This window comes from Misgurnus anguillicaudatus, chromosome 18, assembly GCF_027580225.2.
Source record: "Misgurnus anguillicaudatus chromosome 18, ASM2758022v2, whole genome shotgun sequence".
Classification (NCBI taxonomy): Eukaryota; Metazoa; Chordata; class Actinopteri; order Cypriniformes; family Cobitidae; genus Misgurnus; species Misgurnus anguillicaudatus.
In genome coordinates, this window is record NC_073354.2 from 20,558,125 (window position 1) to 20,572,604 (window position 14,480).

Here is a 14,480-nt window from a genome sequence, read left to right on the forward strand (position 1 = left end):
GCAAAGGTGTCACCAGGTGCACTTAAGTAACGAATATTGCACTTACTTCAAATAGTAAAAAATATGAACGTAAATATAAACCTAAAGATATAAACCTATCCATTCACCCATCCTATCAGTTTAATTTAATAAATTTATGAATGTATCTTAAATAAAATATTGCTGCTATTTATTTTAATGATTATATTATCAAATATATTTAATTATACCAGAATATTATAATTATATTAAAATATTATTTATCCTAGTGCTGGGCAACGATTAATCGCATACAAAATAAAAGTGATTTTTGCTAAATATATGTGTGTGTGATTATTATGTATATTTAACCACACACACATACATATATTCATTTTAGAATTTTTTTAATTATATATCTTTTTTTAATTCATATATAATATAGAATATATCAAATTAAAAAAATATATACACATGTAAATGTTTCTTAAATACATACATGAATTTGTGTGTATTTATATATACACAATAATTACACACAGCACACACTCATATATTATGCCAAAAATCACTTTTATTTTGTATGCGATTAATCTTTGCCCAGCACTATTTATCACATTTTATTTCAAAACTTCTATTTTGTTTACTGTACTGCGGACAGTCAGTCAGCTGTTAAAGGCGTTCCCACATCCTGCAAGCTGTCGTGTACTATTGTGTGTGCGGATCTGATTGGTCAACTGAATTTTTAAGCTCAGCGATTGGCTGTCATCATTGTTCCCGTATCCTTATTGGTGAATCTGTAACGGATTAGGAAATAGGGGTTCGCTTGGTGTACACGAATATGAAGAAGCACGAGAAACGTAAACGACGGCTAAACTGTTATTGTTTTTGCATTTTATAGACATTTAATTTCTTTGTAAACAATATTCCAGATATTCAACCTCGGTTATGTATCGAAGTTTGCGCCTGCCACAGCATTAGGCTCTGAGAACTGTGTGTTTGTGTTTGTTTAGCTGGGCTAGCTGTGTAGGCTGACACTGAGTTAACAGTCGTATTGAGCTGCTAGCTGTTAATATAAGTGGACTCTGTTGTTTTTGTCTGATTAGGGGTAACAAATTATGGATATATTATTCTGTTATAATATGTTTTGAGTGTTAGTTTATGGTTACGCGGCTTACTGGTCGGAGCTAGTGGTTTATGCAGTCAGGTGCAGTTCACTTCGATGGCTAGATAGTTTAACAGCTGGTGTGCTGATTTAGTAATTTAAGTCAGATTGTCATATTTTTCACACTGTCAACATGAAGCCCGCTAAGAAGGCTTGTCTGGTCCTTATTCTGGGTCTTGTTATGACGTTGCAAGTGACAGCTGGTGAGTCCAAGTGATTGTTTATGATTTATGTTTATGTTTTACTTGATACTGGGTAGTTTGATAAGGAAAGTAGTCCTATACTAATAATTTCACATGTTTACTTGAATATTAAAATAATTTTCAAGATCTTAGATGTTTAATACTAATGCATTGACATATCATGTGTTTAAAGACTAATCATGACATTATAATTGCCCATGTTTCTTTAGATGTTGAGGATGATGATCGTCTCGCAGAAGATGGTCAGTCTCAGGTAATACAGCATAAATATCTATAGCATTTATAATGTATGCTTGTGCACTGCTATTTTATGTTACTGTACTGATCTTGTATCTGACAGATTGCCTGCAATCTACTAACAGCTGAGCCACATGTATAATGTATTAGGCCTATGTTTTTATTTAATCAGAAAACTGACATTAGCTAATATTTGACACTGCATCTGATAACTCAGCTTTTTTGTGATTTACGTTTTTCTACTTAAAATCATTTTACATAATCTATAAAACATTCTGATGTGGTTTCCCGGACCGAGATTAGACTACTCCTAGACTAAAATAAATGTAAGAGCTGTCCAACAACTTGCACTGACATATTTTAAAACAAATCCGTGCCCTTTTTTTTGCTTCAAAAATGCACAAAGCTAATGTTTTTAGTAAGGCATGTTTGTTATATTTCCTTATTAAACTAAGACCTAGTCCTGGCTTGAGCTAATCCCTGTCTGGGAAACCACCCCTCTGTGAATATCTTAAATATGAACTAAGGTCACATCAAAAATCTAAATCAATATGAAATCAATTTACTTTGATTTAATCTTATAATTAGATTATGAGGCTTCTTAAAGTAAAATTAGTGCATACACACACAAACAGGCATTTGATAACAGAATTAAGCACCATGCATATATAATGTTTTTTCTGTGGTCTGTCGTAAGCAGAAGACGGATGAGAATGATGCATCCAGGATTGTGGCAGGACAGGTCTATGTTTCTAAAGTTGCCCAGACTGACAGGAGCACAACAGACGCTGGTGTTGAAATTGAGGTCGAAGGGGTTGAACAGGAAGATCTTCCAAGTCAGCCCCCTCCAGCAGAGGAGCGTCATAAGGAGGGTGAGTAGAGCTAGGTGGGCTAGTTTCGGTATCTTGAGGGCTTGCAGGTGCTTCCTGAGTAAGATGTAATATGAGGTTTTCGTAGTCTTTGAATGTCACCGTTATTTGCTTTCAGACATTATTATTAACCCCCAGTCAAATTTTGATATTTTTGTGTTATTTATTCCTTATATGTAAGATCTCTTAAGTGGAGTATCTCTTTCTTAGCTTTACACTGCCTCAGCTTGCAGTAAAAAAACCCTGTTTACTCATGCATTCACCTGTGTGCAGTTTCCTCTGGTTAATGTGTAATCTTCCCATTGGTGTTTGTCATATGGTATAGTTCCGGTGGTGATTGGTGGAACTTCACCTGGGGAGCCCTGTGTCTTTCCTTTTCTGTTCCAAGATAAAGAGTACGCAGAGTGCACTGCAGAAGGCAGAAAAGATGGGAGGCTATGGTGTGCCACAACCTATAACTACAACACTGATAAGAAATGGGGCTTCTGTGAAAGTGAGTAGCGTAAACCAATGTGCTTATCTTTGCATCAGTACCATATCCTGATACTACAGTTTACTTGAAATGTGATTACTATACTATTTGAATTGTAAGCGAAAGAGTTCTTGACACATCGGTAGAAGTTTTAATTTGATTTATGTCTATAAGCACTATAAGCACTAAGCAATATGTGTGCTGGTATAATCTGCTGCTCTTCTGCACAAATAACCAAGATTTAAAAAGACTTTCTCCAGTCAATCTGTCTTTATTCAATCATGCATGAGTTTAGCAGTTGCAGAGATGTTGTACTAATAAGTGAGAGTTTTGTTTTACAGCGGAGGAGCAGGCTAAGCAGAGGAAGTTAATGGAAGAGGTTGAAGAACAGTACCAGGCCACAATTAAGATGCTAAACGGCACCAACAGAAAAAGCCAGAAGAAGGAGTGAGTGCCATTTCTGCTTCTTTCTTTTAATGCTTTTACACTCCTGTTATATGATATGCAGTGTTCCCACGGGTCCTTGAAATCCTTGAAAGTTTGTGAATCTGGTGGAAAAAATTCAATGGCTTCAATGGTATTTCATGCATTCTGACTTATTAACGCAGTTTAAGAGTTGTTTCCTCGTGCTAAACAAATGCGAAGTGTCAAAAAAGCAGTTGGACGTGTTACAGAGCATTTCTGTGCCGAATGCACTTCGCTAGGGTTCGTACAAGTATCGGAAAGTTCAATTATGGGTCCAGCTAATGTTTCAGGGGTAAGCAATATGTATCGCTTGTTTGTATAGGCACTTCCCCCAGAAAACCACACTCACACGTCAATCAGCGGGAGAGCGAGAACCGAGGACGCTAAGTTACAGGCATCACTTTACACGACCGCTTTGTTTTATATCAAACTCAACTATGGCAATAAAGAAGAAGTGTGTTTTTGAATGTAAGGAGAAGAAAGCCAGCATTATTGAAACGATGGATATAGTTTATTATCTGGGGTAGCATCAGAGTTTTGCGTGTGTGTTTGTTTACGACTGGATTTCATTGAAAAGTCATCCCAGCCGGGTCATGAGTTGCATGCGGTAAGTAAGACTTCTGTGTTATGTTGGAATTAGGCACGTAAGTGCATATTATATAAACGACATGTAGTGAATCATAAGTTATCCAGTCAGTGTTGTATAAAGTGTTGACTCGGACTCACTCCTTCCACAGCTAGTAACTCCTCCTTCCAAATTTTTTCGTACGTTATCTGAAAGACTCTGTAAAGCTAATCTTTCTTTTATAAATCTGATTAAACTAAAGACTCTTCGGAGATATGAAGGATGTAATACTACTCTATAGGTACACCAGATTAACATCAGATACGCAGAAAAGGCGTATGTTATGGGCGCTTTAAGGTGACCAGAGTTTTAAAATGAAAAGTGGGTACATTTCCTAGTTTAGTGGTCAAAATATGATTAAAATCTTATTTTGTTATTATCTATGAATCAAAAAGCGGGGACAAAATCTTTTTGAATGTTTTCGTCGTTGTTGTTGTTGTGGGTTTGTGGAGGACCTGGACAGAACACCAAAAAAATGGACTGTCAGTGTCCCACGGGTCATGGAATTTCTGGAATACCATGGAATTTTAAAAGGTCTTTTCCAGACAATGAATGTCAAGGAATTTTGGATATTTTTGTCCAAGTCATAGAATATCAGGAATTATTGTTTGTTGCTTTAAATTTTAGTTTTTATTTATCAAAATGTAATCCACCTGTTAACTTTTGACCATAAGGAATACAGTTTCCAGGTCCAAGCCTCCGCTAACTTCAATTTAAACCGCTGTTTATTGGCACTGTTTATTTATTTTACGCATTTAAGCTACATTTTTATAAACTTGTGATGTACAATACATTATCATACAGCATTCTGGAGGTTATGGAAATTCAGCTTTTAGTCAGTGAAAGTCAGGGAATTTGACATTGGAATGGGAACCCTGTTTATATGGCATTGCGCTTTTCGTTGATGACATATGAAGGGTTCAGATGCAAAACTCTTTAGGGTGGTTTTAAACCAGGACTATGCCTCAGTTTAATTATGAAATATAACAAGTTTTAACAAACATGCCTTACTAAAAACATTACTTGTGTGAATTATGATGTAAATCACAGGGCACTGATGTATTTTAAGAAATGTCATGTTGTTTTCAGTTTTGACAGCTCTTACATTTATTTTAGTCTAGGACTAGTCTAATCCCTGTCTGGGAAACCACCCCTTTAAGTGTGTCTAATGTTTTTTTTTGTTAATTAGCATTTTTATATCGGGTTATGTTTTGGTCCAGTAATTTCACTTTTTAATGGCAATGCAAAGGTTATAATCACTAATTGTATTTTCTGCATTACAGGTTGTATGACAAACTTCTGAAGATTGCAGATAGAGGTCATGTCAAGGCAATGGAGAAAGTGGCATATGCCATGCTGTTTGGAGACTATTTACCTCAGAACGTTCCTCAAGCAAAAGAGATCTTTGATAAACTGGCACTAGAGGGCTCGCCTAAAGCCCAGACGGTATTGACCTTTACTGTATATTAGTCATTTTCTGTTTTAATTTTGACTTGACATGTGGGTCATGGGAAGTGTTTTGTTAACATCACCTGTCTTGTGTTTGCGTTTTAGTCTTTTATTACTGGGTTTTTGTGCTTGATAAGAAAATACTTTTACAAGCGTTCTTTACAATAAATTTTATTACCACACTACCCTTTTGTTTTTTACATTATAATAAGAATTTAATCTGTGTCCACTTAGGCCCTTGGTTTCCTATATGCTGCAGGATTAGGTGTGAACTCTAGTCAAGCAAAGGTATTTCATCTATCTGTAAAGCACAACATGCTCATTTTAATGTGAAAGTTTTGTGAATGCTTAGAGAAGATACTCTGTTTTACATAATTTCAGGCATTGGTGTATTACACCTTTGGAGCTTTGGGTGGAAACCTATTAGCGCACATGATTCTGGTAAGAAGAATGTTTTGAATAAACATGTTCAATGTTTTTAAAGGGTGGATCTGGTGTCAGAGTTGAATTCTTGCTTGGCATATATGTCAAGTTTAATTTTACTTTGCTTATTCAGTTGAATGTGTAAATAGGCTTTGATATAAACTCTGGTAGACTGACACTTTAGCTCAGTTACATTAGGTAGAGTTAAATCACAGACCCTGGCACCATAGTCTGACTATCAGTTTGCTCAATGCATTGGAACAAAATAGGTTGTTTTTAGACATGCTGTAATTGTTTACCATGCTTTTCTTCCTGTATCTTGTGTAATGAATACCATTTTATACATCTTTGTCAGGGCTACCGATATTGGGGAGGTGTTGGGGTTCCTCAGAGCTGTGAATCTGCTCTCACTCACTATAGACTGGTGGCCAATCACGGTAAAATACGGCATAATTTTATTCTTTGTCAGATTATTATATCCTCATATTTGTTCAAATGAAACATGTTTAAAGGATGCTACATGGATTTCTGATGACTTTTAGAAAAGATTATAAGTGTGTCTCAATCAGGTCTAGTTCAGTAGTACGGTCACTGATCAGAGAGTCTGCCTTTTTTAAGGCCTGTTGCAGTCGCAAACCCCATCCAGAGCACTGAAGAATTAGCGACTTAAAATAGCCTACAATGCCACTGTCTCACCACATGTGTAGTCATCAGTACTCCAGCGTTCAGTATTTTCCTCTACTAGTGTAGAGGATGTACACGATAAACTGAATTATGACCCAGTGACCTTATATCTTGTTGGTGGCTATGCCATTTAACTTTTAAATGTAAAAGTTATTTCTATGGAAATGAAAAACACTTTAGTTTAAGTTGCTTTAATATGAAGTTTAATAGTCTATATAGTCATAAATGTAACCATAATGTTAAAGCTAAATTTTAGGTCAGATGAAATCGTAGATCTCTGAAAACCAAGGCCCACAAAGTGAAAGTAGTCTAAGTTGGCTTATTTGATTTTGTTGGTTTATAGTGGCCAGCGACGTGTCCCTGACAGGGGGCAGTGCAGTACAGCGGATCCATCTGTTAGATGAAGTGGAAAATCCTGGTTCTAGTAGTGGAATGCTAGAGGAGGATTTAATCCAGTATTATCAGTTCTTGGCTGAGAAAGGAGATGTGCAGGCCCAGGTATGTTTAAACCATGGTGACCTCATTACCTTCTGATCTTTTCTGTAATGACCATCATATTTCAATGTGATCTTTTTACATTTCTTTATAGGTGGGTCTGGGACAGTTGCATTTGCATGGAGGTAGAGGTGTAGAACAGAATGATCAGGTGATTTTTTTTTTTCTTCCCCATGCATATTTTTATGCTAATATGGTTTTGATTTCTGCACTTCTGCATGATATTTTTGTAATTCATTTTCAGCGAGCATATGAATACTTCAACCAAGCAGCAAATGCAGGGAACACGCATGCAATGGCCTTCCTTGGAAAGGTATCGTCATATTTTTGTGTGGTGTCCCATTCATGTCCTATTCATGTTAGCTGAAACTTTTAGCCTAGCCCCATTCATTCCTATGGCTCCAAACAAAAGTTTTATTTTGTGCCACCATACTTACTCTTGCAACTACTCATGTAACAGTCTTTAAATAGGAAAAACATGGAAGTGTTTGATGGCTTTTAAATTCATCCCTGTTTGGAGCCATAGGAATGAATGGGGCTAGGCTAAATGCTAGCACATTCACAGGGCGCTGTGCAGGGATTGGAAGTGCACGCATTGGAAGAGGGTAGGTATGTGTTCATTTGACTAAGCTGAGGTAGTAACATAGTAAAATGTTGAAAAACAGTGGTGTTTTCCTTTAAGTCGCTTTGAAAAGTAGCATCTACCAAATGCACAAGTGTCGTGAAAAAATTTCACACTTGTATTGGTGAGCTTTATCTGTACTTGGCCCACTCTCTCAATCGCCATCTGCCCAACCTCTCTCTCTCATTTTCCTTTGTCAGATGTACTCTGAAGGCAGTAGTTTTGTGACTCAAAACAACGATACCGCTCTTCATTATTTCAAAAAGGCTGCAGACTTGGTATGATTTTCTGGTCTTAATATTCAGCACTGGTTTTTGCCTTCTCTTCCTAAAGCGAAATTCCTGTTTACATTCCTTAGGGTAACCCAGTCGGCCAGAGTGGCCTTGGAATGGCTTACCTGTATGGAAGGGGTGTTCCTGTGGTAAGTTATTTGCAGAAACCGTTTATCTGAGCACATTAAGATCAAGATAGGCCATGGTGCAAGGTTGAAAGATGTTTAAACTCAATGGTTCTTTTGGTTCTTGCAGAACTATGATCTGGCACTGAAGTATTTTCAGAAAGCTGCAGAGCAGGGCTGGGTGGATGGGCAACTACAGCTGGGAACAATGTACTACAGTAAGTCTGTGAATATATTTGATTTATTTTATTCTTCTCTCTCTTGTTTTTGTTCTGTTTCTGCACGAGGATGGATATGCAGCTACTGAGCATACAAGGGTACAGCTTTTCCTTTACTATGAATCGTACACACTGCATATACATTTGGTTGTCACTTCACCTTGTAATGCTTAAAGGATTAGTCAATTTTCTTAAAAAAAAAAATCCAGATCATTTACTCGCCACCATGTCATCCAAAATGTTGATGCCTTTCTTTGTTCAGTCAAGAAGAAGTAGTTTTTTGAGGAAAACATTTCAGGATTTTTCAAATTTTAATGGACTTTAATGGACACAATTAAAATTGCAGTTTCAATGGAGTTTCAAAGGATTCTAAACGATCTCAAACGAGGCACAAGGGTCCCATCCAGCGAAACGATTGTTATTTTTGACAAGAAAAATATACACTTTAAACCACAACTTCTCGTCTATCTCCGGTCCTGTGACGAGCCAGCACGACTTCACGTAATTGCGTAATGACGTCGAAGTAAGATTGTAACTTATGAATCTTTCATGTTCGAAAAAAATCCCAAACTTGTATAAACCCTAGCGAAGTGCATTCAGCACAGAAGTACTCCTTCATACGTCTAACTTTGCCTATGTTTAGCATGAGGAATTTAACTTTTAAAAAGTATTAATAAGTCCAAATGCATGAAATAGCTTTAACCCCCCCCCCCCCCCGCCCTTTTAATAACACAGAATACATGATCACAAAACGAGCCAAAGCCAAAAAAGCGGTTAAGCGACACAACGCTATATAAGCATGAAAATGAGAAGGACATGGCAACACTCGGCGCTCTGAAGCAGCCTCACAAATGCGTACAACACAAGCCTCATATTTTAATTATTAGATTAGATATATTAGTTTAGTTTCACTCATTGATTTCAATCTTTGACTCAGTCAGTATTAAAGATATCAAGGTTATAATTTCACAGAATGTTCTTTATGTAAGATGATTTTATTTAGTAAATCACAAAAATGACTTAAGCTGTTTTTTTTACATTTTTACTAAATTAATAGACTATAACACTCCCTCTAGCTCTCTGTTCCTCAACCCCATTTCCTATATCTTATTTTTGTCTAAAATCACTGCAGACAGCTTTCGGATTGGTTGCCTAGGCAATTGTTACCATGACAAACTCCCACCTGCATTCTGCCTTGACATGATCTTGACAAACATTGAAAACTGAGAATTCTGAGTCTTAGTCATTTCTGCTGGTGGGTGTTTAAAGAGTTTGAGAAGTACATTTTAACTTCTTCTTTCCCTCTTTCTTGTAGATGGAATCGGTGTGAAGCGAGATTATAAGCAGGCCCTTAAATTTTTTAACTTGGCATCTCAAGCGGGTCACATCCTGGCCTTCTATAATTTAGCCCAGATGCATGCCACAGGCACTGGGGTCATGCGCTCCTGCCACACCGCAGTGGAGGTAAGACATTATTTTGTGATGCACTTATATCCTTTTTCAAGCATATGAGATGATCATGCATGCTTCTTTGCAGCTCTTCAAAAACGTATGCGAGCGGGGCCGCTGGTCTGAGAGACTCATGGCGGCGTATGGAAGCTTTAAGGAAGGCGACATAGATTCTGCATTGATACAGTATCTTCTGCTGGCCGAACAGGGCTATGAGGTCGCACAGAGCAATGTTGCCTTCATTCTGGACCAGAGTGAGTCAATGGTCTGCCCCTTCCACTAGAGGGCACCAGATCCCCCATATCAACTGCTGTTAAAGCGACTCCAGCCAAATATCAAAATTACCCCATGATGTACTCGCCCTCAAGCAATTTTGGATACACATTGTCCATCATCTTTCAGACTAGCACATTTGGAGTCATTTTAGTGGATGTCTTTGCTTTTCCAAGCTTATAATAGGAGAAAACAGGGAGCAGGGAACAACTTTTGACTTGGAAGCCCAAAACAGTGCATACATCAATCACAGAAGTAATCAACACGGCTCCAAGGGGTTAAGGAAGGTCTTTTGTGGGTAATCGTTGCTATAAAGTAAAAATATCCATATTTTAAACTTGCTAAACTGTAATACCTAGCTTCAGGTACTGTATTAAAGGAAAACACCACAGTTTTTCAATATTTTACTATGTTCTTTCCTCAACTTAGTCACATTAATACATGCCTATCTCTTCTCAATGCGTGCACTTCATCCCTGCACAGCGCATTGTGAATGTGCCAGCATTTAGCCTATCTCCATCCACTCCTTAGGATCCAAACAGGGATTTAAAATCTAGAAGCCAGCAAACACCTCCACTTTTTCCCTATTCAAAGACTGTTACATGAGTAGTTACAAAAGTACACAAAGAGATGTTTGTTACTGTATGCTTCTTATTTTGATACTCTTACTTTGCATTTACTTTTTTATTATCAAAATGTTTCATGACACCTCATAAGTCTAATTTCACGAGAATCACCCAGATATTTATTAATTCATCTAAGTTGAGGTAAGAACATAGTAAAATATTAACAAACGGTGGTGTTTTCCTTTAAAGTTTGAAATATGGATATTATTCTTACAAAATCGCATCGATTACCAGCAGAAGACCTTTATTAAACCCTTAGAGCTGTGTGGATAACCTCTGTGAAGGATGAATGCACTTTTTAAAGTCAGAAGTTGTTCCCTGTTTTCTACCATTAAAAAAAGTAGAAGAGCACGGACATTTACTAAATAACTCCAAATGTGCTCGTCTGAAAAATTATAGACATGTGTATCTCGGATTGCTTAAGGGTGAGTAAATTGAGGGTTCATTTTGATATTTGGCTGGAGTATCCCTTTAAGAAAAAAATTTCCTTCAACATTTTCTCATTCTGCCCTGTAAAAGCATATATTTTTAACCACCACAAACAGATCTCATAAATCTCACTATTTGTGTTTGTGTGCATGTTGCAGAAGGGATCACAGATCTTCAATGAGAATGAAACATACCCACGGGCTTTGCTTCATTGGACCAGAGCTGCCGCCCAAGGCTAGACTGTTGTTTTTTTACTAGCAAGTGTTTTCGTTGAATAGTTTAGAGTGAGACAAACACATCTGTGTATACCTCTAGCTGTGTGTGCCTAACAAAAGCTGTTTTGCACACAGGCTACACAGTGGCCAGAATCAAGCTAGGCGACTATCATTTCTATGGCTACGGCACTGATGTGGACTACGAGACTGCAGTCATTCATTATCGTCTGGCCTCTGAACAGCAGCACAGTGCGCAGGCCATGTTCAACCTGGGCTATATGCACGAGAAGGGGCTTGGTATCAAACAGGTGAATGCTCCATTTCTGCACGCATTTACATACACACGCAAGCGTGCATACCAAAAACAGTGCCGTTATTGTGTTGTTGTTGTTTGTCTATAGGACATTCATCTAGCTAAACGTTTCTATGACATGGCTGCCGAGGCCAGTCCTGATGCCCAGGTGCCTGTGTTCCTGGCGCTGTGCAAGCTGGGCCTCGTCTATGCATTACAGTACATACATGATCTCAATGTAAGTAATGTCTGTTGATGAGAATGGTCACGACTATATTTTGTAAAAGATAATCAAGAAGTACATTAATATAAATGTGTTCTCTTTAGCTGAAGGAGCTTCTATCTGAGGTGGATCTTGACCAGTTGCTGGGTCCGGAGTGGGATCTCTACCTCATGACCGTCATTGCTCTGCTCTTGGGCACAGTTATCGCATATCGACAAAGGCAACATCAAGCCGTACCCAGAGCCCCACCGGCACCCCCTAGACCTCCAGCCCAGCCCGAGCAGCCTGGCGAAGAGCCTGAGGAACAGTGAGGGTGCAAGGATAAGGGTGGAGGTGATAACACGGACTAAGATTAAAGGTGGAGGAGACCGAGGCTCACCAGCTTCTCCTCTCCCAGGACAGCCACTAACACCTTCACCCAGCTGTGCTCTTTAATCTTAAGGAGCTTTTTGGACCCTTGCCGCCCTGTCCAATGCTCTTTAGTTTTTCAGTCGTGGCTTTCAAGCTTTTCGGAAAACGAGAACTTTTACGATAACCTAAATGTGCACCTCAGGGTTTTGCCAGGTGAAATGACATTTGTGCAAATCGATGCTCACTACGTGTGGGAGAAAAGACTAGAGTTGCTGGATGAATTGAAGTAGTTGTTTCTGCTTTTGCTTGCCACTGTACTAAACGCCAAGGAGAATACCCGTTGGTTCTGTGCAGCCCATGTAGATTCTTTTGTTAGTATTATTAAGTTTGGATCTAGTACAAATTCTTTGAAACATAAAGCGAGAGGTGAGCTGGGCTCTAAATTTAATGTCTTAATGCTTCATACTACCGTAAAAAGCATGTTATGTGCGACTAACAGATGTATTGGGTTTGTTAGTGTCTGTATCGACAACATTTGGATACTTTTACTAGCACATAAACATGGATTTGAAATACCACTGTCATGTAAAATTACTTGATAATTTCCATAGTGCAGTTACTTTCAAAAGTAGCACTACTGATAAAATTAGTTGAAATGAAATTTAAAGGCTTTTTATTGTATTCTTAAATATTCATCATGCCAAATCTTAAACAACTACTGCCTTTAAACTCCTACAAAGTGTCTCTGTGGGTGTTTACAGAAATGAATCAGTGCAATTGCGGCTGGTGTTCAGTAAGTTTCAACTTGTTAAAAAACTAATAAGGAGCAGTTGTCCAAATCTCGCAAATCTAGGTTTATATTAGAAAAAAAGTTTCTAGTTATTGAAAGGGTTGCTGTGTTTTACTATAATGCTCAACTTGTAACAACCCATTTTTCTTTTAACTAGCTCAAGACATTAAATGCTCTCTGAACTGTTTTTGATTATTGTATGAGGTCTGCAGCTCAACTCAGACTCTTTCATTTGTTTCCGGATGTGGCTGTCAGTGTACAAAATCTCAAATTTTAGGATTTATTTCAGAGGAAAAATAGTACAGATGACTTTAATTGTGAGCATGTGTAGAATTGTTGATCTTCGTTGTATTTTGACGATGGAACACGTCTGTCGTTTCAGGTAAAATAGCAATATTGCAAAGTTTGATGTAAAAATTTGTAAAGAAAGGATGTGTGTGTGTGTGTGTGTATTAGATGAAAAGCAGAGCGTGTTTTTAATGCGAAGATGCAACCGAAAACATATCTGTTTTTTGTAAAAAACAAAACAAAAAAACGACAACAACCAGATTCTTATCTTCCATGTTCTTCGAACCCCTTATGTTGCAAAGATAACACAGTATGAGTCTTTCAAAAATCACAATCAGTTTTCAAAATCGCAATGTTTGTAAATGGCAAATAAAAAATCTGAGTTCACAGCTGTATGTGATTTCCTATTATAAACTTTTATAGCACTTCTCATACTGTTGCTTCCATAAGATGAATTACTCTTTTGTTTCTTACTTTTGGATGAAAGTGTTTGCAAAATCTGTAAATGTTTTTAAAGGGACAATACCACCAATTTGCTCACCTGCATGCCATATAAACCTGTATGACTTTCCCTGTGAAACACAAAATGAGATACATAGCAAAATGACCAAGCAAAGTTAAAGTTAAGGGTGACTACAGCTTTTTCTGACCCATTTTGAAGTCAATGGAGCATACAGCTGAGTTAAAGGGCCACTAACCTGGTGTTTTCAACAATATAAAAATAGTGTCTGGTATCCCCAGAATGTGTCTGTAAAGTTTCAGCTCAAAATACACCACAGATCTTTCATTATACGATGTTGAACATGGCCATTTGTGGCTGCAATGAAAAATGCGCTGTTTTGTCTCAGTTTCTTTAAAGGGACACTCCAGTTTTTTTTGCAAATATGCTAATTTTCCACCTCCCCTAGAGTTAAACATTTGATTCTTACCGTTTTGGAATCCATTCAGCCGATCTTTGGATCTGGCGCTAGCACTTTTAGCATAGCTTAGCACAATCCATTGAATCTGATTAGACCATTAGCATCATGCTAAAAATAACCAAAAAGTTTCTATATTTTTTCTATTTAAAACTTGACTCTTCTGTAGTTACATCGTGTACTAAGATCGATTGAAAATTAAAAAGTTGCGATTTTCTAGGCCGATATGGCTAGGAACTATACTCTCATTCTGGCGTAATAATCAAGTACTTTGCTGCTGTAACATGGCTGCAGCAGCCGCAATGATATTATGCAGCGCCCGAAAATAGTCCTCTTGGTTACTTT

At 37.6% G+C, this 14,480-nt stretch overlaps 1 protein-coding gene across 1 annotated transcript; it reads left to right on the plus strand.

Annotated features, from left to right (window-relative positions):
* Positions 1 to 747: 747 nt before the first annotated feature.
* On the plus strand, positions 748 to 13,117 carry sel1l (SEL1L adaptor subunit of SYVN1 ubiquitin ligase). The gene is made up of 21 exons (XM_073856052.1): positions 748 to 1,326; positions 1,536 to 1,579; positions 2,264 to 2,435; positions 2,758 to 2,925; positions 3,246 to 3,351; positions 5,278 to 5,440; positions 5,678 to 5,731; positions 5,825 to 5,884; positions 6,222 to 6,303; positions 6,894 to 7,048; positions 7,140 to 7,196; positions 7,290 to 7,358; positions 7,868 to 7,945; positions 8,026 to 8,088; positions 8,195 to 8,282; positions 9,598 to 9,746; positions 9,820 to 9,996; positions 11,218 to 11,293; positions 11,410 to 11,582; positions 11,676 to 11,804; positions 11,894 to 13,117. Exons 1-21 carry the CDS (start codon positions 1,257 to 1,259, stop codon positions 12,098 to 12,100), a joined length of 2,340 nt encoding a protein of 779 aa, XP_073712153.1. The 5' UTR covers positions 748 to 1,256; the 3' UTR covers positions 12,101 to 13,117.
* Positions 13,118 to 14,480: the final 1,363 nt, after the last annotated feature.